General features: G+C 43.7%; 1 protein-coding gene across 6 annotated transcripts in view; it reads left to right on the top strand.

The window, feature by feature from the left end:
• PKN2 (protein kinase N2) overlaps positions 1 to 24,283 on the top strand; it is a 125,965-nt gene that overhangs the window by 42,524 nt on the left and 59,158 nt on the right. For 4 of the 6 annotated variants that reach the window (XM_045027353.1, XM_045027351.1, XM_045027350.1 and 1 more), the window contains exon 2: positions 17,504 to 17,804. In XM_045027353.1, the coding sequence (XP_044883288.1) occupies positions 17,573 to 17,804 (232 nt within the window). In that variant the 5' untranslated portion in view covers positions 17,504 to 17,572. Of the gene's footprint in view, positions 1 to 15,782; positions 15,855 to 17,503; positions 17,805 to 24,283 lie in introns of those variants that run through there. The other 2 variants (XM_045027354.1, XM_045027355.1) reach the window with 2 other exon arrangements.

Here is a 24,283-nt window from a genome sequence, read left to right on the forward strand (position 1 = left end):
CATAAACATCTCCCCCTTACTTTCACAGATATTGTGGAGCACACAAAAAGCAGCAATTACAATTGGAATATTGGTTGTGCTCAGATCTAACCTAATCAGTAAACTGCACCAGCGTGCTTTCAAATGTCCAAAAGCACATTCTACCACCATTCTGCACTTGCTCAGCCTGTAGTTGAACTGCTCCTTACTACTGTCCAGAGTGCCTGTGTACGGCTTCATGAGCCATGGCATTAAGGGGTAGGCTGGGTCCCCAAGCATAACTATAGGCATTTCAACATCCCCAACAGTAATTTTCTGGTCTGGGAAGTAAGTCCCTTCCTGCAGCTGTTCAAACAGACCAGAGTTTCTGAAGATGTGAGTGTTATGCACCTTTCCCAGCCACCCCCCCCGTTGATGTTGGTGAAACGTCCCTTGTGATCCATCAGTGCTTGCAGCATCATGGAAAAGTACCCCTTGCGGTTTATGTACTGGCCGCCCCGATGTGCTGGGGCCAAGATAGGAATATGCATTCCGTCTATCACCCTACCGCAGTTAGGGAACCCCAGCTCATTAAAGCCATCCACAATGGTCTGCACATTTCCCAAAGTCACTACCCTTGATAGCAGCTGGTCAATGATTGCGTTGGCTACTTGCAGCACTGCATCCCCTACAGTGGATTTTCCCACTCCAAACTGTTTCCCAACTGACCGATAGCTGTTGGGCATTGCAAGCTTCCACAGTGCTATGGCCTCCTGCTTCTCAACTGTGAGGGCTGCTCTCATTTTGGTGTCTTTGTGCTTCAGGGCAGGGGACAGCAAGTCACAAAGTTCCATGAATGTGGCCCTACGCATATGAAAGTTTCGCAGCCACTGGGAATCATCCCAGACCCGCAATACTATGCGGTCTCACCAGTCTGTGCTTGTTTCCCAGGCCCAGAATCAGCGTTCCATGGCATGAACCTGGCCCAGTGCCACCATGATCTCCCAATCGCCATATGCCGTGCTTCTAGGAATGTCTGTGTCCATGTCCTCCTCAGAATAGTAATCTGTTGTCGCTTCCTCGCCAGGTTTTGCAGGTACTGCACATACTGCTGGATAATGCGTGAGGTATTTACAATGGTCAAAACTGCAGCAGAGATCTGAGCGGGCTCCATGCTTGCTATGGCGCCTTCATGGGTAATCCTGGAAAAAGGGCACGAAACGTAGGAGAGCTGTTCGGTTCAAGATGGCTGATAAAAGGCAGTAAATGGTTGTCTTCTGTAGCTTTCACGGAGTCGGGAAGGTTGATAGAGCTGCAAGAGCGGGAGAGCAGAGTTTGCGGTGGAAGATGTGTGGCTCGGTTCACAATGGCCGAAAAACGGGGAATTGTTGCCTTCTGTAGCTTCCACGGGAGCCCAGGACTGACAACCTGGAAATATTAGCTAGCAATGCAAGAGCAGGAGAGCAGAGTTTGTGGCGGAAGCTGTGCTGCTCAGTTCACGGTAGCCGAAAAAAGGCAGGAAATGGTTAGATAAAAGAGTAGATAGAAGACGAGAGGACATGCGAGGTGGATTCATAGTACCAGGAGACAGAAGGTGCACTGTACTGCACCGTCTGCTAGCAGTATGGCGTCTGCCGTAGCTTTCACGGAGGGAGGAGCGAGTGATGACACACACCCAGAAACTCCTGCAAGAATGTTTTTGCCCCGTCATGCACTGTGAGCTTAACCCAGAATTCCAATGGGTGACGAGGACTTTGGGAACTGTGGCATCGAATGTCAGAACGGTGAACTGTGGGATAGCTTCCCACAGTGCACCGTTCTGACATTCGATGCTAGCCTTGGTACTGTGGACGCACTCCGAATTCACACACTTTAGTGGGGAGATACAACACCAAATGTATAAAATCACGTCTGAAAATTTGAATAGAATAAGTTAGAATTAATTTTGTACTGTAGACGTATCCTGAGACTATATAGGGATGTGTGGGCAAAGCACCCTCAGTTCCTTCTCTACTTCCTTGGCCTGAGATGGAGCTCTAGCATCTCAGAATGTGCCGCCGCTATTTCTTCTTCTTCTAGTTGTTTGAGATTAGTTAATTGTAGTACACCTCTATTCCGATATAATGCAACCCGATATAATGCAATAAATGAGTGCTCAGGGGTGGGGGGCTGCGCACTCCGGTGGATCAAAGCAAGTTTGATATAATGCAGTTTCACCTATAATGCGGTAAGATTTTTTTGGCTCCCGAGGACAGCGTTATATCGGGGTAGAGGTGTAGTTACAGTTAGTTAGTTAGTTAAGTGTTAATAGTGATAGGATAGCATTTATTCCCCTCCTGTTTTTTCTTGGGGAGCCTTGTCTTCCTGGCAGGGCAAGCCTGGCTTGCCAGGCTTCAAACTCTGCCTCTCCTGCTGAAATGTTAGAGTGAGTGTTACTCACAGGCATAAGTGTGTCTGTTGTTTGGGGAGTCCCACATCTCCCAAAAGTGCAATTGCTAATAAGCCCTGAGATCAAAGGCAAGGAAGAACAGAGAGATTAATCTCAGACTCTTAATGATGGAGTGCTCACTTCAGCCAACATCTGAGTCAGGTCAGGAGACATCCTCTGCCCCCATTCATCTGTCTCTGGACAGATCCAGCACGCCTTCTACCTTGGTGCAGGCTTCCTCTAAGAACAGGAAGACATTGGAGGCTTCTGAGTGGGCTCCCAGAAAGAGGAGCACAGACTCTAATCTGAAGGATCACACTCCGGGGGGGGGAGCCTAAATCCCCTGCAAGATTTATGGGCTCAGAAGCCTCGACCTCTCAGCTCGGTACTGTTGAGTTGAAGGACACTTCTGATTCTAGCAGAGCTGGAAAGCCCTGGAGCTTAACGGAGATGCATGGCTCTGACAGGGCTTAGTACCCTAGACCAGGGACAAGGAGAGCAAGCGGAAGCACCTCTGTCTGATACCATTGGGCTCAGCCCTGCTGTTGGCACTTACCCATTTGGCATCTTCCATACTAAGGAAATAGCAGCACCAGGCTTCCTTCGCGCCTGCATTGGTATGTCCACCATTGACAGTGCCATCAGCTTTGGCTACCACATCATTAGCTATCGCGTTGGTACCAATTCCTTTACTCAGTACCTCAAGAATTTAGATGTGAGGGGCCAGTCCATAAAAGATGAGCCAGAGTCCCTACTCCTCATGGGTGCTGAGCATCTTTTGGTACTGAGATCTCAATCTCCGGACGGCTACCATCCTCTGGTACCTCAGGACTCTCCATGCTTTTCTCTGGGGGCTCCTCCATTGAATGATTTTTAGGAGGATGAAGGAGACTTCCAGTCAGTCTCTCCTAGGGTTCCCCAACATATCCTGTTGGAACACATTCTCATACAGTCACAGGGAAGATTGTGGCCATCATCAAAGACGTGGACCCAACCTCTTATATGCCATCTCCACTTCCTTATGGGTCCCCCAATGACCATATTGGGATCCCTGGGCTGCTTACCGACAGCAATTCTCCAGACCATTAGTACCATCTCAAAGGGAGTCTGGGGTTGTTCAGTCCTCTTTTCCCCAACCAATTCCACCCCCATAGGAGATGTTTGAGGAACAGGAGGCTGGGGGGCATAAAGGGGCCACCCCTTGAATGCCCTTCTTATCTTGTCTCCAGATGAAGCAGTTATGCCTCAAGTACCTTCTACAGCTGATTTTCAGCAATTTCTAAAACTCATAGAGAGCGTGGCTGACACTCTTCAGATTCCACTTGAAGATGCAAGCAATTCACAACATAGTCAGCAACACTGCCCAGTGTGGTGTTATTCATGGGGTGCTCCTGGATACCACTAAGACTGTGTGGCAAACACCTGCTACTATTCCACCAATATGTAAAAGGCAGATAAAAAGTATTACATTCCCCCTAAGGACTCTGATTTCTTGTTCTCCACCTAACTTTGCCATGGGAGTCCTTAGTTCCTTACAGTCATCAGTCTTCAGCTGGTACAATGCATGGCAGCTTGTACTTTTCACGACCAATTGTGCAATGCTATGCCTGTGCTGCTTTCAAGGTTAGTTCAGAATGACCTATTCTCTAGTCAGAGAGACCTTGAACAGACAGGTGGTGGCTCCTCTACAAGTGAGGAGCTCCTGGGATTGGTGGAAAGATCAACTCAATATCTGCATGGGCGTTCCCTTCTGTCACCCAACTCAATCACTAACATTAACAACAGATGCTTTGCTGTTGAGATGGAGAGCTCATCTCAATGCTCTCATGACTCAGGGCAGATGGACAACTCAGGAAACCAATCTGCACATCCCTGAGCTCCAACAGATTGTTGTCAGGAACCTCTTCCTCTGTCCTACCTCTCATCAGGGTCATGACAGCCGATGTGTCCTGCATGTTCTATATCAATGAGCAGAGAGGAGCAAGATCCCCCTCTCTGTATGGAGAAGCCGTGAAGCCATGGAACTGATGTATAGCTCATCAAATCCAAATTTTGGTGGTCTATCACCCAGGAATTCAGAACACCCCAGCCAATGTTCTCAGCAGACACTTCTCAAAGGACTACAAATGGGAGCTAGACTCTCAAGTTCTCCACAATTTATCCCAAAATTGGGGTCTTCCAGAGGTGGATCTCTTCACCACCTCCAGGAACAAGAAGTGCCCTCTTTTCTGCTCAAGAGGGGATCTGGGCTACTACTCCTTGGGGGATGTCTTTCTTCTGTCCTGGAAGAAGAGTCTGCTCTGTGTTTCCTCCAACTCACCTGATACTGAGGGTGATGAACAAAATCAGACAGGACAGGATCAAGGTTATCCTTATAGTACTAACCTGGCTGAGACAAACTTGATACCCTTACCTCCTGCATCTATGTGTCCAATGCTCAAGGTTCTGACCACTCCTTTTCTCCTTTCACAAGATGTGGGTTACATGGTTCACTCTGGTTCTCCACCTCCAAGCATGGTTCCTCACTGGGTCGCAAGATTAGAATCAATCCTCATGCTCTGCGGAAGTGCAACAGGTATTACCGAATAGTAGGAAATCAGTCCTCACTACTTACCTGCAGAAATGGAAGAAATTCTTCCACTGGTGCTGGCATTGCCACTTCCTGCTTTGATCTGTGCATCTTTGTCATCCTGGATTATCTGCTGGATCTGAAGAAATTGAGGTAGTTAAGGTCTGGCCCTCAATATCAGCCTTTCATCTGACTATACGGGGTTTTTCCATATTTGCTCATCCTGTATTGTCCTGGTTTATTAAGGGTTTGGGGAATCTCTACCCCCTGAGTAGAGCTCTCATCCTGACCTGAGATTTCAGTCTGGTATTCAATTACTTTATGAAACATCTATTTAAATTTATGACAACCTGTTCTATACTTTATTTATCTGTGAAGATGACCTTTCTAGTAGGTTTCAGAGTGGTAGCCGTGTTAGTCTGTATCAGCAAAAACAATGAGGAGCCCTTGTGGCACCTTAGAGACTAACAAATTTATTTGGGCATAAGCTTTCCTGGGCTAAAACCCACTTCATCAGATGCATGGAGTGAAAAATACAGTAAGCAGTATAAATATCACAGCACATGAAAAGATGGGAGTTGCCTTACCGAGTGGGGGGTCAGTGCTAACAAGGCCAATTCAATTAAGGTGGAAGTGTCCTATTCTCAACAGTTGACAAGAAGGGGTGGATATCAAGAGAGGGGGGAAATTACTTTTGTAGTGCTAACAAGGCCAATGCAATCAAGGTGGACGTCGCCCATTTCCAGCAGTTGACAAGAAGGTGTGAGTATCAGCAGAGGGGAGATTACTTTTTGTGATTACCCATCCACTCCCAGTCTTTATTCAGGCCTAATTTGATGGTATTCAGTTTGCAAATTAATTCCAGTTTCTCACTGAAGTCTGTTTTTGAAGTTTTTTTGTTGAAGAATTGCCACTTTTAAGTTTGTTATTGAGTGTCTAGGGAGATTGAAGTGCTCTCCTACTGGGTTTTTGAATATTACAATTCTTAACGTCTGATTTGTGTCCATTTATTCTTTTGCGTAGAGACTGTCCGGTTTGGCCAATATACATGGCAGAGGGGCATTCCTGGCACATGATGGCATATATCACATGAGTAGATGTGCAGGTGAACGAGCCTCTGATAGTGTGGCTGATGTGGTTAGGTCCTATGATGGTCCCTTGAATAAATATGCAAACAGAGTTGGCAATGGGGTTTGTTGCAGGGATTGGCTTCTGGGTTAGTGTTTTTGTTGTGTGGTATGTAGTTGCTGGTGAGTATTTGCTTCAGGTTGGGAGTCTGTCTGTAAACGAGGACTGCCTGTCTCCCAAGGTCTGTGAGAGTGAGGGGTTGTCCTTCAGGATAGATTGTAGATCTGTGATGATGCACTGGAGACGTTTTAGTTGGGGGCTGTAGGTGACGGCTAGTGGCGTTCTGTTACTTTCTTTGTTGGGCCTGTCCTGTAGTAGGTACCCTTCTGGCTCTGTCAGTCTGTTTCTTCACTTCACCAGGTGGGTATTATAGTTTTAAGAAAGCTTGATAGAGATCCTGTAGGTGTTTTGTCTCTGTCTGAGGGATTGGAGCAAATGTATCTTAGAGCTTGGCTTTCTAGTAGCTATCACACTGGCATTTAGAGTTGGGGAAACTGGTGCCTTGATGGTATCTTTATGGTTTACATCAAGGAGAAGGATTCTATAAGCCCACCTCCTAAATTCTTACCTAAGGTTCTCTTGGTGTTCCACCTGAATCAATCTCTTTATCTACAAGTGTTTTTTTTTTTCCGAAGCCACGTAACTTTCTCCAGGAGCCCTGGATGTTAGAAGGGTGCTGCCCTTCTACTTTGGATAGGATCGATCAATTTCGAAGGTTCCTATCTGTTCATCTCCTTTGTGGATAGATCCAAGGGATCCACAGTTTCTGCTCAGAGACTATTGAGATTAATATCTGGATGTATGGTTATTTGCTATGAGATTGCAGGCTTTCACCCTCTTCAAAGGGTGATAGCACATTCTACTCGGCCTGCTTCCCTGCGGGCTGTGGAAGTACCTATCAAAAGATACCTCCTCTTTTGCATGAAGCTACCAGAGGAGGAAACAGACACATAGAACCAATAACCAGTTATAGCTCATGGATTCTCTGTTCCAGCCCAGTTTTAGAACAGCTTAACCCCGACACATAACCTGGGAGGGAGAGTGTAGGAAATACCTATGGGGTCTCCTCCATATTATGATAATCCTTATCAGGGAATGTGTAGGTGGTTTCTGCTGCCTGCTTGAACAGAACAAAGGAAGTGGAATGATTCAGGAAACTTGCTCCTAAGTAATGATTGTGGTCTCTTTACCTCTGTGAAATAATGCTTGGCCTACAGGTGCAAAAGGTTGGATACCACTGTTTAAAAGCAATTTCCTAAATGGATGTTGGATTAGACCTAATCATTACTAGAACTGAGTTTTTCCAAAAGCAGAAGAGATTTTCCTATTAGAAAGGTATGCTCCAAATCTAAGATAAGTAGTGAGTTAAGTATAAGATAAGTGTCAATTTCCAGGACTTGTCTTTATTTAGCAAACCAAATGACTTAAAATATTCAGGTGCATGGGAGTGTTCTCTTGGTGAATTAGTCACATTCCATAATTTTTAATCATTTTGTTAGAGATCCTGGTCAGTTGCCTCCTTCAAGTGGTCTCAGTACACAAAACAATAAAAGACTGAACTGGGGTCTAATGGTTATTTTCATACAATACAAGATCTTCTCTGACCTTCATAGATTCCCAGCAACAAAACATATCAAAGTAGCAGCCAGACTACTGGCAATGAGAACCTGTTTGCAAGGTATTTTTGCTGATATTTGTATGTGTGGTCATACAAAGAATTAAAAAACAAAATCTGGAATGAATCAGAATACTACACAGTACATTTACATGTTGGAGTTCTTGTGATTTGGAAAGTGGGACACTATTGAAAAGTCCCTATAACTTCAATTTACACTAATTGAATGTCTACAAAACTAGCTTAAAGTTTTTATCTGAAGGAATGCTTAACAAAAAGTACTTGAAAATTAAGTGACACACAGGAGTGCCAATAAAAGAATGCACTTCATTTCTTGAACCAGTCACCTGACCTGGGCCAAGGTTATAAAGGTTAACATCCTTGTCATGTGACGGTCAGTATTCACTGACTTCAGGAGTTAGCTACGTCTTCCCCCTCCCGTTTTTTTTAAGGAAATGCTTATAAAACATAACCAACCAAAAATAGCTACAAAATAATGCCAATTAATGAATCGGAAACTTGAGTGGTCAAGGGTGGAGTGGGGGTAAATGATCTGAACCACTTGACAGATGAGGATTGTTCTGCCTGTTGCTGGCCATCTGTCAGTAACTGCGGTGTCTGAATCTCAATGACTTTCTGATTATACGGCCACTTCCTTTCAAGGCAGTTTCTTCAGCCATAGCGTGTTAATCTGCTCAGGTGGATCTGCCACATGGATTTTTTTTTTTTCTGTCATTGACTACGCGATACATTTTCAACTCACCAGTACTATTACTAGCATTCTGGGAGTTATCAAGAAATGGGAGGCCGTCTCTTCCTTGGTTTTGTTTAGACATTTTGTGTTCATACTGTTTGGCTGAATCTTGGGGTACTATGATAACCTTGGTATGGACAGTATAGCTGTTACCTTGACTCTTTTTAAAATCTAACATTTTCTTCCACTTGAAGTGGTGGCATGCTTTTTGACGTTTTTTATCATACTATTTCTGTTTTAGTCTCTTGGCATAGAGCTATTTTGTAACAACTTCAGAATGGAATTGCCTTTGGCTCCAGAAGGCCATTAGAAGTTGGCACTAAGACTTTGGACCTTCAGGTGTGTGTTCATGAATGCATTTTATTTCTTTGTCAGTGTGACACTCTGCAATAAAAGCAGCATTTCGTAAACTTGACATCTTGCCCCTTGTGGAAAACACTTTACATTGTTATATTCCAACAGCTCAAAGTTTGGATCCTTTGAATTAACTTGATTTTAAAAGCCCAGGCAATTTGCTGACAATAATAATTTTTCTGCTAACCCACTGAGTGTACAGGCTTGACATGGTGTACTTGAACTGATTTATCAGAATTGCCAGATGATCCACTTGTGAATTGTGGGCCCTTATGTATTAACTCATGTAAAATCTAATGATAAGTAAGCTGTAACTGGATGTCTTATCACCTTATTTGATATGTGTTGCACAGTGGTTGAATCTGAGTAAAAGTCCACTAACAAGATCATCTTTTCCATTTAATTCAAGTAGATCTATGCCAATCTTGGACCAAAGGCAAACGGGAATCTCTTAAAGTTGCTGTGGTTCTTATACAGCAAATGCAAAAAGAATGTATATCTTGTATTCGGCTACTATATCATCAGTGATGGCATTCATACTTACCAAGAATATAGGACATCTTGGACTCTATTGTTATACTTATTAGTAACAAGATAGGTGCTGTGGATTGTTCAGCATTGGGATATGCTGTCACGCTGGGCCAAATTTAGAGGTGATTTATAAAGTGGTGTAAATTACACCAGCTTACACTAATGTAGGTTTTAGCTCTATTCACACCCATTCTACTGATTGTCTGTTGAGTTGTTCTAATTTACACACGGAAGAGCCAGAAGAAGGTGTATAATTTTAAAGTTGCCCTCACTCTACTTTTAACACTAAGAAACCCTTCAGCTATTTTGAGAATCCTATGGAACTTTGAAGGACTTGTCAAAGAACTGTCTAATGCAGTGGTTTTCAAACTGCGGGTTGTGACCCAGTACTGGGTCATGGAATGTAAAACTCTGGTCAGCACCGCCAACTGGGCTCTTAAAAAGTCCCATTGGCGGTGCTTCCCGACTAAGGCAGGCTAGTCCCTACCTGTTCTGACACCGCTGCGCCCCAGAAGCAGCCAGCATCAGGTCTGGCTCCTAGGCAGAGGGGACCATGGGGCTCCGCACGCTGTTTCCACGCCAAGCACCAGGTCCGCACTCCCATTGGCCGGTTCCCCAAACCTGGAGCCCCCCCAACCCGGAGCCCCTTCCTGCACCCCAAACCTCTCATCCCCAGTACCATCCCAGAGCCTGTACCCCCAGCGCAGAGCCCTGACCCCCTCACACACTCCAATCTCCTGCCCCAGCCCTGAGCCCCCTCCTGCACTCCAAACTCTACATCCCTGGCCCCACCCCTCAGCCCCGCATCGCAATCTTCTGGCCCAGTCCTGAGCCCCTCCCACACCCCAAACCCATCATTACCAGCTCCGTTGGGTCGTGGGCATCAACAGTTTTCTTCAACTGAGTCGCCAGAAAAAAAGTTTGAAAACTACTGGTCTAATGAACACTCAGGTTGAAACGTGTACCTTGCAATAGGTTTAATGGGTTAGTTGAATGCCCCATGCATATTGCTTTCTGGGATATTTGCTATTCAATAATGTCTCTTACCATTGGACTGAAAACTAAACATGCTAATTTTATATAGCATACTTCCTCTCTGTATTTAGTATTGTAATATTACTATCTAAAATATACAAACTGTGTATAGTGCATGATTCTTTCCACTCTCTATCAGCAATACCCAGGGAAATAATTAGTTACTAGAAACTTGCTAATACAGAATCAGTTACTAGAAAACGTGGATTCAGCTGATTCAAATGGAAGTTTCTCATGTGTATTTAGGGTTGGAAGAGACCTCAGGAGGTCATCTAATCCAACTCCCTGCTCAAAGCAGGATCAACCCCAACTAAATCATCCCAGTCAGGACTTTGTCAAGTTGGGCCTTAAAAACCTCTACCGATGGAGATTCTACCATTTCCCTAGGTAACTCACTCCAAGGCTTCACCGCCCTCCTAATGAAATAGTTTTTCCTAATATCCAATGTAGACCTCCCCTACTGCAACTTGAGACCATTGCTCCTTGTTCTGTCATCTGCCATCACTGAGAAAAGCCGAGCTCCATCCTCTTTGGAACCCCCTTCAGGTAGTTGAAGGCTGCTATCAAATCCCGCATCATTCTTCTCTTCTGCAGACTAAATAAGCCCAGTTCCCTCAGCCTTTCCTCATAAGTCACGTGCCCCAGCCCCCTAATAATTTTCATTGCCCTCCACTGAAGTCTCCAATCTGTCCACATCCTTTCTGTAGTGGGGGGCTGAAAACTGGACTCAATACTCCAGATGTGGCCTCACCAGTGCTTGAGGGGAATAATCACATCCCTCAATCTGCTGGCAGTGCTCCTACTAATGCAACCCAATATGCCGTTAGCCTTCTTGGCAACAAGGACACACTGTTGATTCATATCCAGCTTCTTGTCCACTGTAATCCCCAGGTCCTTTTCTGCAGAACTGCCACTTAGCCAGTCGGTCCTCAGCCTGTAGCAGTGCCTGGGATTCTTCCGTCCTAAGTGTAGGACTCTGCTTGTCCTTGTTGAACCTCATCAGATTTCTTTTAGCCCAATCCTCCAATTTGTCTAGGTTACTCTGGACCCTATCCCTACCCTCCAGTTTATCTACGACCCCCCCGCAGTTTAGCGTAATGCGCGAACTTGCTGAGGGGTGCAATCCATCCCATCATCCAGATCATTAATGAAGTTGAACAAAACGAGCCCCAGGACAGACCCTGGGGGCATTCCACTTCATACCAGCTGCCAACTAGACATCAAGCCGTTGATCACTACCCGTTGAGTCCGATGATTTAGCCAGCTTTCTATCCAGAAAGTTTTAAAAGTATGGATTGGAGTATAAGTGGATAGAAAGCAGCATGTGTGGGGCTCTGACCCAGAGCGACCATTTGCCTCCTTTGTCTCTTGGTAGGCTTGCCTGAGGTCCTTAACTTTCACGCATCACTGCTGGGTGTCCCTGGTGTAGCCTCTGTCCAACATGCCCTGTGAGATTTTGGCAAATATATTTGCATTTCTTCTTTTGGATCAGAGTTCTGCCTGCACAGATTCTTCTCCCATACAGCAATCAGATCCAGTACCTCCCTTTTGTTCCATGCTGGAGCTCGTTTGCGATTCTGGGACTGCATGGTCACCTGAGTTGCTGAGCTCACCACGCTGACCAAACAAGAAATGAAATTCAAAAGTTCCTGGGGGGTTTTCCTGTGTACCTGGCTAGTGCATTGGAGTTCAAAATGCTGTCCAGAGCGGTCACAATGGAGCACTCCGGGATGGCTCCCGGAGGCCAATACTGTCGATTTGTGTCCACACTACCCCAAATTCAACCCAGCAAGGTCGATTTTAGCACTGTCCCCTTGCTGGGGAGGAGTACAGCGATTTTAAGAGCCCTTTAGGTTGACGTAACGGGGTTGGTTGTGTGGATGCGGCTAAATTCGACCTAACCCTGTAGTGTAGACCAGGTCTTAGAGGTTGGCACTATTTCTAGAATGTATTTACTATTACTCCTCTTCTTTCCCTGTCTGCTCACACTCTTTCAGAGTCAAGCAGAGACCCTTCTCTTGACATCCATTTGCTTCTTCCTTGCAGGAATTGCTCTAGTGCAGCAACCCCCAGATCACACTCAAAATCACTGCCATCACATTTTGAGAGCCCTCCACCCAGATTTCCTGACATGCCTCAAAAAACAACATCTTGGGCCTTTTAAGTCTTATCCCTCTAACTTACCACTTTGGCATTACTGGGCATTCTGGGGGCAGGGCTGTCTAGATCTAGGATTTGCACTCTCATTCTTCCTACAGACCTAGGTTGCCTTCACCAGTTAGGTTCCTGACTAGACCATTCAGTGAAGTAGACCTCCATAGGGAATGATAGAGAGAACAATGTGAGGAGGAGGCAGAGGCTCAGGATGTAGAGGCAGAAGATATTGTTGGGGTTTTTTTTAAACATCCAGAAGAGACTTCCCTCAACCCTTTCTAGCTGACTGCTCCGAAAGATCTGCATTCCTCTGGTAGGGATGTAAAATGTTAGCTGGTAAGTATTAATCTTACCAGTTAACCTGCCTTAACCATTAAACCCTCGGGCTGGCCAGACCAGCTACCCTGCGCTGGCCAGCCCTAGCAGCTGGAGCGGCGCTTTAATCGGTTAACCTTTTAAACAAAATATTTTAATCGTTTAAAAGGTTAACTTTTTTTAAACTGTATTTGCATCCCTATCCTCTGGTGACATCAACTACAATGCTATTATCTGACAACTTCAAGTCCTTTCAGGAATACTAGGAAGGACAGCAAACACAGGACACGCAATTATCTGTGGAACAGGAAAAAGCACATACACTTTTTATATTCACCGTTCTAATCTCCCTGGCAGATTGGCAGTGTCAATAAATTAAGGATTTCTAGAGCCCACAAAACACCTTTGGCAGACTCCGGCCTTTACTTTCTGCACTGAAACAAGCAGAGAAAACATATCATGTCTCCTTTCCACCACCACGCCAATCTAAGGACATCTGCTTGCGTCTGACTCCTAGATCTAGCAGTATCTGCAGCACAGGAAAAATCTGAGAAGACAGGACTACCTAAAACCACTCAAGGACAAAAGATCCCAAGAGACTTTGACCTCTTAGCAGAAAGGCCTTCCCCTCAGTGTCTCCCAACTGTGAATAAGCAGCTATCAAGCCCTAGTCTTTAAGTATGACTACAGGACCTGGGACAGAGTATCTTCATTCACTAACAAGGTCCCACTCTGTCTTGAGATCCACCATTTCAGAGGGAGTTTGAAAGTTAGCCAGAACTTTCCACCAAGTAGTCCCGGATGACCCTGATACAGCAGCCTGTTCAGTGGTCCTAGCCTTTGCCAAGAAAAGGGCAGTCCTGGGGATTCCTAAAGAGGTCCAAACAGATATTGAAGTCCTTTCCTTCAAAGGGCCAGACCTGTTTAGTTGCTTTACAAATGAATTGTTACATCCTCTAAGGCACTGTAGGGCTACACTGGATTCTTGGGTATCTGTACACCTGCAGCTAGGAGGAAACTCGAGGGCTGGTTCAGACAGAGAACTTCCTCCTGTCAGCAATAGAGGTCAGCTGACTACACTTCTATAGGAAGTCTTGCTTCTCCCACATGAGCCCTGTCTTCTTCCTCTACTACCTTCACTGCATTGTCTTCCATATGGTGGGTTGAAGTTGAGGAGCTTTCTGTCTGCTCCATTTTTGATTGCTGCCTTTTGCATTTCTCTTAAGCCTGGGCTGGAATTACTTCAGTTCAATGGGTATAGGAGACTATTACAGAAGGCCACTCGATACAGTTCTAGTCCTTGCCCAATATACAATCCCTGATCCCTCTTCAGAAATGCATCTTCCAAGAGACAGCTGAAGGAAGAAGTGGGTTCCTTACTACAACCTAGAAGTAACAGAAGTACCACCCAGATGTTCAGAAGGTAGGGAATGAATGGTTTCTATTCCCACTACTACTTATTCCCAGAAGAAAAAGGGAACTGCAACCTATCAGGTACCTGAAGTGACTACACAAATTCACATGCTGATGTAAATTAAGAATGGTGACACCAGCCTTCATCATATCCTCTCTAGAAGTTCAGATTGGTTTGCACCTCTCAACTTCAGGACACGTATTGTCACATAGTGATTCATCCAGAAAATTTACTCCACTGTTTGCAGTTTACTCACTCCATCAGTCTGAGAGTGAATGATTAATAATAATCTCATTCCAACAAAATCCATAGAATTTATTGGGGATCGTCTAGATTCTAAGTCAACAAAGGCAAAATCCCACTAGACCAGTGTTTCCCAAACTTGGGACGCCGCTTGTGCAGGGAAAGCCCCTGGCGGGCTGGGCTGGTTTGTTTACCTGCCGCATCTGCAGGTCCGTCCGATCGCAGCTCCCACTGGCTGCGTTTCGCTGCTCCAGGCCAATGGGAGCTACTGGAAGCGGCGTGGGCCGAGGGATGTACTTCCAGCAGCTCCCATTGGCCTGGAGCGGGGCCCAGCCTGCCAGGGGCTTTCCCTAAACAAGCGGCGTCCCAAGTTTGGGAAACACTGCTCTAGACAGATTTCAGACAATCACACCCCTCATCTCCAGCTTCAGGTATAATCTTAAAACAGCAGCAAGAAACTCTCAAATTATTATATCACATGGCATCATGCACTTATGAGATGCCTCAGGATGGCTGAGGTAGGTTTCCCAGCCACCAAACTTAACTTATAAGAGTTGGAACCATACAAGTTCCCCTGAACTGGTAGACAAACCCCCAGATAGTTGCAAAGGAGTACCATTCTGCACCACAATCTCCCATGGTGATGCTGATTACAGATACCGCCATGGCTGGTTGGGAGGGGCCTATCAAAAATACCTACAAATTCAAAGCAGTATGGTCCTGGAGAGAGTCCTTGCTCCATTCCAGTGTGCTTGAACTCTGGGTTATTCAGCTAGCTTCCAGAGTTTTCCACCATTCTTGAAAAGAACAGCAGAGATCCTGACAGATAACACTTCTCCATTGTAGTATAGCGATAGCTGTGTGTGTGCAAATGTTGCCATGTTCACAGGATAACTCCCATGATCCTTCACGTACTAGGAGCAAACAGCTATCTGGCAGATTACTTCAGCAGAAAGTATTCAGCCAGCCATGAGTGGTGACTAATAGATTCCATTCTCAAACCTTTACTCCACAGATGGGACTCCCTGTGATAGATCTATTTTTGCCATCAGCAAGAACAAAAAATTTATCAGAGAATATACCATGCCAGAGTCCCTCCACGATGCTTCTCATCCCTTTTTCTGTTTTAATTCCAGTCACCCTAATACACAAGCTCATAAGACCTCTCTTTTTCCAATCTGCAAGGTTTACTGTTGAGGCCAAATCTCCATCCATGTCCCCATCCCTGTACCTGTTTGGAAGTTGGCTGAATGAGTAGAACTTGTAGAACAATCCCTGACACAGAGAAGGAAACCCGTTACAAGATCAGTCTACTGATGAAAGTGGAAAAGATCTTTAATCTGGCTTCACAACAAGGTCTGGACCCATTGCAAGCTTCTGTTCCCAAGATTCTGGATTGCGTCCTCCAGCGCAGGCTACAGGGCCTCACCATCAGCTCCATTAGGGTCCATTTAGCTGCTGTTTTAGCCTGTCGCCTTCGCATTCAAAATTGTGTTCTTTCATCTCACTGTTCAAAAATTTCTAAAAGAAATGGTTCACACCTATCATTCCATTCAATAGCCTTTCCCATCCGTGGAACTTAAAATAGTTCTTATGGAACATCCCCACCACATTTAACTCATGTCCAAGTGCTTTCTTTCCATTAGGGAGAGCTGTGGAATGTTAAATCATTTCTTCCCAGAGATTATCTGAGTGGATCAATCTGTTACTAACTAGCAGATATACACCTTCCTTCAACAGTCAACAACAGCCCTGGAAACCTCTTCAGCATATCTAAGAAATATTCCTGTATCAGACATCTGCAGGGTAGCTACTTACAGCTCAGTAACATTCCTTTACTAAATGTTATGCCCTGGATTTGGAGACTAGATCACATTCCAAATTAGTAGACTAATTCTGCAATGCTTATTTAGCTAGCTGTAGATAAGACTCCTCAGACCCTCCTCCTATTAATCTGGGAACTAATAGCTAGTTATAAGGAGGGGATCTACGTGGACAAAGGCTGTCTTACTTCACAGTAACTGGTTCTTTGAAATACTTTGTGGCATCCACAACCTGCACTCCATCCCTGTTCCTTCTGAATCCATCTTTACTGGGATTCTGAATTAGCAAGGGAAATGAAATGGTCAAGGCTGCTTTGCTCTGTATGCCCAAGGTGAATGGGGCATGAGGGTATGCAGGGTACAGGCATAGCCCCAGTGAATACATGCAGAATAAGTGGGATCCACACAAACAAAATATTTTGAACCACACTTGTTGTAATTTAAATAACTATTTTGTATGTCGCTCTCCACTCCTACACTTTACAGGAACCTATTTTGATCAGTTATTCTTCATACTTTTGTCGTCTCCTCTGCCCATCTACCTATGCCAAGAAAGGAAGTTGCAACTTTTATTTCATTTTTTAAATCCCTCTAAATAAAAATTCTAAAAGAGCAAATCAGATAGAGAAACTTTCATTCCAGTAAAATATGTTCCAAAATACCTAGTATCTATAAACACTGCAGTGTTTCTTTAAGCCTATGAAAGGATTGCTCTATTTTTTTAAAATACTTTTAAATAGGATAACTATTGAAATTCTAAGTAAATGTATAGGAATTCTTCTTTGTTACTAACTGTAAGAATTAAATGTTACGGCTTAGATCCACTTAGTCTACTAAAACTCACAATTAAATCGTGAAAAAATGCCAATATGGCTCTAACGCAAGGCATGTGTGCATGACAAATCCAGAGGTATTTAAGTCTTTCTGTTAAAAATTAGGCATAGTAAAGATGTCACTAGATTTAAAACAAATCTGTTACTTGTAAAGCATAACTTCAGTGGACTTGTACAAGTTTGTGGGCTTGTTGCTTTGGGGCAGCATGACAGATAAATATTTAGTAAATGGCTTCTCAAGGTGAGTGTCTAACATATTCTGGACATGAGCCTAGTGTTTTTAGTCATGCAAGCAGCTAACCTCTGGTTATGCTTCTTTTTTTTTTTTTTCCCCTCTCTTTCCCTGTAGGGGGATGCCCGAAGTCTTCTAGTCTCGGAAAATGTAAGCATTGGCCAAAAATTGGACTTCTCAGAGACAATGGTACAACAGAAGTTGGATGAAATAAAGGACCAAATCAAACGTGAAATAAGGAAGGAACTTAAAATCAAGGAAGGAGCAGAGAACCTGAGAAAGGTCACAACAGATAAAAAAAACTTGGCTTACGTGGACAACATTTTGAAAAAATCAAACAAGAAATTGGAAGAATTGCATCATAAATTGCAGGAATTAAATGCGCACATTGTTGTAACAGATCCAGAAGATGTTACAGGTACAATACAATACTAAAAACTATTAATTTTTTTCTCATAGCTTAGACATTTTGTACCTTTATTTACATTGATTTATTTTAAATGAAATCCTCTAATTATAAAGGATTGCTATTGTAACCTGGTTTTCAATAGCTTTTAAAGAATTACCAACATACATTTATATTTGCCTCAAATAATAATTGGAATAGTTTTAGATTTTTTAAGTAAGTTTTAACCTGTAGTCTTTCAGATGATTGGTGGTCCACAGAGCAATTGCTGGTGGTCAGGAGACCACTGGCTAGTCATGTGGTGCTTGCAATTACTTCCAGTTACTAAAATGCTTAAGAAGACTGCCAAAATTAGAAAAATAATTTCCTAATATTGCTTTTCCATGTAGTTTCCACAAGGAATGTTGTGATTGCAAATGGGTGGGCAAGTGGTACGAGAGGTGTTTATGATTTACATTATGAAAAGGTTTGTGAACCCCTTGCCTTAATAGTTTGAAACTAAAATATCATCAGTTAATGACAGCTTCTACATATGTAAAATCCCTAAGATTTATTCAAATTATTATGATAAACAGACATTTTTACTGCAAATTAGCCAATGAATAGTATGACAAAACTTTTTTTTTTGACAAATGTAAGAGCTAGTATTTTAAACTACATTATACTCTAACTTGTATTTTCCGTGGAAGTGCAGGGAGTTGGTATTAATTTTGAAAAATATCAGACTTGGCATTTAAAAATGGAATGTTTTGAAAGTAAACAGTCAAACAAATGCCTTTTTCAGTATTGTGAAATGACTTGGATAAGGACAGTATGGTGATTTGATATTAAAATATTGCTAATATGCGTCTGTATAAATATACACGTGCCATTGAGGTGTCTGTTAAGTGACTGTCAACTCTTGAGAAGTTTGGGCAACAGAATAAAAATCATATCAATCTTGTTTTAAAGTAAAGGATGCAGTGAGAGTCTTGAAACATCCTGGCAAGTGATTTCAGTAACTCACGATATCTGAGACTCTGGCATGCTGCCAAAGTGCTGAGTACCCTTGTTAGGCTTGCGTACATTTTATGTATGTCTTCAAGATCTCACATATATATTTAAAACCTTGTATGTAATTTCTCTCATGAGTTAAGACATGCTGTAATCGAGTAACAGAGCATTGCAGAGGACTAAAGTGGTTAATGAAGAGGTAGGAGATATCTAGATTGCAGGTGGATTCTTGTTTAAAAATCTGTACAGACATAAATTTGGAGGCTTTTTAAAATAGAACGACTTCAGAAGTAAGAGAGTGGAGATACTTGTCACATCCCACTTTCTCTCTTAAATGAAACACTTTAAAAGGGGTCATGTTTTTGAGATTTCCAATGCTATTTGTCTACAGGAAGAATCATTATATGTATTACAGTAGCATCCAAGATTGGGGTCTCATTTTGCTGGATGCTGTACACAAATCAGTCCCTGCAGGTTTTACTCTGCAAATGGTATTTGAAAGGCGCACTATTGATTTTAAATTTAAACATTTTTTAAAATCATGATTTTGATGGAGCACTTTTAAATAGTATGTTTTAATTCAAATGGTCTTTAATTTTTTTTAGTTTTTCTGCTTCCCTGTTGCTATTCAATACGGGATGGGGAAGGTGTTTGTCATGTTCAAGAGCAACAACACTAAACAAACTGGGGCCAATTCCTCTTGTCTCCATTCCCCTTCGTTTCTCTCTTTGCACTCACCTGCCTACTAGCTTTTTGGTTTTAGTTTCAGCTTCTCTAGGACCAAGTAGCTTTCAGTTAGTAGTAAACATCTTCCACAGGGCCTGGAAAAGAATGTGCATACAGCTCTGCTGCAGAAGTTCAACAGTGATGTTTACTAGTGAGTGATTCAGGAAGTGCAACTGACCATCAGCAGAACAGTGTAGCTCATGAGCTGGGTCAGAAGAACCAGGGGAAGGAGTCTGACTCTTCCTTTGATCCTTTTCTGAGAAGGCCAGAGTTATCCAGCAGAGGCTTCCCCATACCTCTTGCTAATAAGTGGCAGCTCCAAAACTCTTTGGGCCCTCTTTGTCTTCCATACTGGAGCTTTAAAGTGAAAGACACAGGAGATGACTTTTTTTTTCAGCATGAGCCGAGGGAGACTGTATCCTCAGGTTGTTGCAAGAACCTTCAGAACAGCAAACTACCAACCACAAGATTAATAGGCGTCTGCTTCCACTTGCTTTTACTTGGTGTTAATCTCACTATTTACTCAGTGCTATTTCTGAATTTTCTTTCTTATCTAATTGCTGTTTTTAAGTCCATACAGAGCTTTTACTGTCGTGCTCCTAGTGATTATTTCAATATTGTCCTATCAAAGTATGTCATTTTTATATTTTGACAATTACACATATACAGTACATTCTTCTTCGAGTGATTGCTCCTATGCATTCCAGTTAGGTGTGCGCGCCGTGCGTGCACGGCTCTTCGGAACATTTTTACCCTAGCAACTCAGGCGGGCCGGCTGGGCGCCCCCTGGAGTGGCGCCGCTATAGCGCTGGATATATACCCCAGCCGGCCCGTCCGCTCCTCAGTTCCTTATTCCCGCCCGTGACGGCCGTTGGAACAGTGGAGTGCTCCTTTGACCTCCACATCCCTAGCTTCTCTCTGTTTCTCGTTGTGTATTTAGTGTATATAGTCAGTTAAAATAGTTAGTAAAGTTAGTAATTAGGTAGATTAAGGGGAATTAGGGGAATCACGAAATGGAAGCGTTTCGCGCTCTGGTGCGATCACAGAGGCCTTAATCCCTTCCTGGTCCCTATTCCTACGATCCTGGACTACCTCTGGTCCCTTAAGGAACAAGGACTCGCGGTCTCCTCCTTGAAGGTACACCTGGCAGCCGTGTCCGCCTTTCGTCCATCCATAGGAGGTCGGTCCATCTTTTCCAACCAGATGGTTTCCCGCTTCCTCCAGGGCCTGGACCGCTTGTACCCGCCGATATGACGTCCTACCCCGTCCTGGGATTTGAACCTAGTTCTGGCCAAGCTTATGGGAGCACCCTTTGAGCCCCTGGCCACGTGCTCCCTGCTCTCTCTCTCGTGGAAAACGGCCTTTCTCGTCGCTATAACGTCAGCAAGACGAGTTTCCGAGCTCCGTGCCCTAACGGTTGGTCCACCGTATACCGTCTTCCACGGAGACAAGGTGCAGCTTCGACCACACCTGGCCTTCCTCCCTAAGGTGGTGTCGGCCTTCCATCTCAACCAGGACATTTTCCTTCCGGTCTTCTTCCCAAAGCCGCACGCCTCACCTCATGAGCAACAGCTTCACACCCTGGACGTCCGCAGGGCCCTCGCTTTTTATATAGAGCGGACGAAGCCCTTCCGGCGTTCGCCCCAGCTGTTCGTAGCGGTTGCTGATCGCATGAAGGGCAAGCCTCTCCTCCCAAAGGATTTCCTCCTGGGTGACTGCATGTATCCGGACATGCTACGAGCTTGCTTGCGTGCCAGCACGCCGCCTCACCGCTCACTCTACGAGAGCGCAAGCCTCGTCTGCCGCCTTTCTGGCCCATGTACCCATCCAGGACATCTGTAGAGCGGCCACCTGGTCTTCTGTCCACACCTTCGCTTCCCACTACGCGTTGGTGCAACAATCCAGAGACGATGCAGCCTTCGGCTCAGCAGTCTTACACTCTGCCACGTCTCACTCCGACCCCACCGCCTAGGTAAGGCTTGGGAATCACCTACATGGAATGCATAGGAGCAATCACTCGAAGAAGAAAAGACGGTTACTCACCGTTGTAACTGTTGTTCTTCGAGATGTGTTGCTCCTATCCATTCCAGACCCGCCCTCCTTCCCCACTGTCGGAGTAGCCGGCAAGAAGGAACTGAGGAGCGGACGGGCTAGCTGGGGTATATATCCAGCGCTATAGCGGCACCACTCTAGGGGGCGCCCAGCCGGCCCGCCGGAGTTGCTAGGGTAAAAATGTTCCGAAGAGCCGTGCACGCGCGGTGCGCACACCCAACTGGAATGGATAGGAGCAACACATCTCGAAGAACAACAGTTACAACGGTGAGTAACCGTCTTTTCCTTGCATCTAGGGTATGTGTGCATATTTAAGTCTCGGGGGGTGAGGGAGTGTTTCTTATTAATTCAATGTATATATCTTCTTGTTCTTAACTCTAGTTCATATCAGTTATTCCTATGGAAGCCTTAATTTTTTTAACATATTTCACAACCTTTCTGAAGACTAGAAACCTTAGGAATCTTTTGTTAGTGTTTAAGTTGATAATTGAGGAAACACTTAGTTCTAATATTGAGATGTTTATTTTTCTTGTACACCATTTGCCCGTGTAATTTAAATTTATTTTCTCTCTGAGCTCCTTCCATGTTAATTCACAGGAAAAACCTCCTGCTATCAGTAAATTTCCTGTCTTTCTCAAGACTGAGAATCTGATGTGCTGATGCAACCTCTTTTGATAATGGATGTACATGGACTAGGTGGTATGCTGGGTTAATGTTAAACTCCTGGCTTCGGCCATAAATTTGTGTTAGTGAGCATCTATCCATCGCAAAATCAAACTGTTAATCTTTGTTTCAAAGGCTCAGATGTATGAACTTTAATATCTAAGGGGAGGTGGCTAGACCATGAAGATCACCATCTTTTTATATTCAGAGGGCTGACTCACTCTCAATCCTGGATCAACAGTGTTCTCTTTGGAGTTTTCAGGGAATGCTGATTTGTCCACTTTCTCATCTGGCCTCTTTAAAAGTGCTCATTACGAACCCCAACATTCACATCTTTGAGGGTGCTGGGAATGCCTGTCTTTCCATCAGATGGCAGTACTCTATTCTTAGTACACTTCAGACTGCAGGGTTATATGGAAACTTATATTTAGCACAGAAGCTTGGGAGCCACTGTGAGTTGTGCAATAACCATTTGCTAGATTGTGGGGACATCCCACCTAGCACACGGTTGGTAGGGAACTCCCAGTAGTTGCTTAGTTATAGACTAAACTACAGGTTACAACTTTTTCCTGCCCAGTGTTCATGCATTTGGGGGACAGTTGTCCCTTGCCATTCAGAATATAGGGAGAAGATACCCTAAGACTTGGTGACATGGTCTCAGACTGGCCTTGTGAGAGAAGAAGACTAACAGCTGCGAAAATAGCATTTGCTCCAGTCGCCATGGCCTCTTTGTGGAAAGCAGTAAAGTCAAAACTCTCCTTTACTTGATGGATTCAGGGTTCTAGACAAATAAATGTCATAGTCCTACTTGAGAATAAAAGAACTGGGTTTTTGCAGGTCAGAATTATGGTATGTTGATTAAGTGATGTACGGATGAGGCACCTAAATGCAGTGAGATTAATTAGATAGCACTGGGACTGGAACTCTGGAGACCCTGGGTTCTTTCTCTGTCTCTGTCACTGATTTTCTATGGTAATTTGGGAAAGTCATTTACCTCTCCTTGCATGTTTTCTTATCTATCAAATGGCTGTAAAGATAATCTTTGTAAAGCACGTCAGGATTTACAGAAGGAAGATGCTATGGAAATATTAGTATGGACTCTTATTATGGCACAGCATCTAACTGTAGTCAGTACTACTTTTTATTAGGGCTGTCAAGCGATTAAAAACATTAATTGTGATTAATTGCAATTAATTGTACTGTTAAACAATAATGGAATACCATTTATTTAAATATTTTTGGATGTTTTCTACGTTTTCAAATATATTGATTTCAATTACAACATAGAATACAGAGTGTACAGTGCTCATTTTATATTTATTTTTATTACAACCTAATACAAGCACTGTAGTGCAATCTCTTTAATACGAAAGTTGAACTTACAAATGTAGAAGTATGTACAAAAAATAACTGCATTAAAAATAAAACAATGTAAAACTTTAGAACCTACAAATCCACTCACTCCTACTTCAGCAAATTGCTCAGACAAATAAGTTTGGTTACAATTTTCAGGAGATAATGCTGCCCACGTCTTGTTTACAATGTCACCTGAAAGTGAGAACAGGCTTTCGCATAGCACTGTTGTAGCCAGAATCGCAAGATATTTACATGCCAGATGTGCTAAAGATTCATATGTCCCTTCATGCTTTAACCACCATTCTAGAAAACATCCATGCTGATGACGGGTTCTGCTCAATAACGATCCAAAGCAGAGCGGACCGATGCATGTTTATTTTCATCATCTGAGTCAGATGCCACCAGTAGAAGGTTGATTTTCTTCTTTGGTGGTTTGGATTCTGTAGTTTCTGCATCAGAGTTCCTTTTTTAAGATTTCTGAAAGCATTCTCCACATCTCATCTGTCTCAGATTTTGAAAGGCACTTCAGATTCTTAAACCTTGGGTTGAGTGCTGTATCTGTCCTTCGAAATCTCACATTGGTACCTTTGTTTCGTTTTGTCAAGTCTGCTGTGAAAGTGTTCTTAAAACGAACAGGTGCTGGGTAATCATCCAAGAAAAACATACAAAATATTTAATAAATTTCAATTGGTATTCTATTG

Source organism: Mauremys mutica, chromosome 8 (genome assembly GCF_020497125.1).
Source record: "Mauremys mutica isolate MM-2020 ecotype Southern chromosome 8, ASM2049712v1, whole genome shotgun sequence".
In the NCBI taxonomy this organism is placed as follows: Eukaryota; Metazoa; Chordata; order Testudines; family Geoemydidae; genus Mauremys; species Mauremys mutica.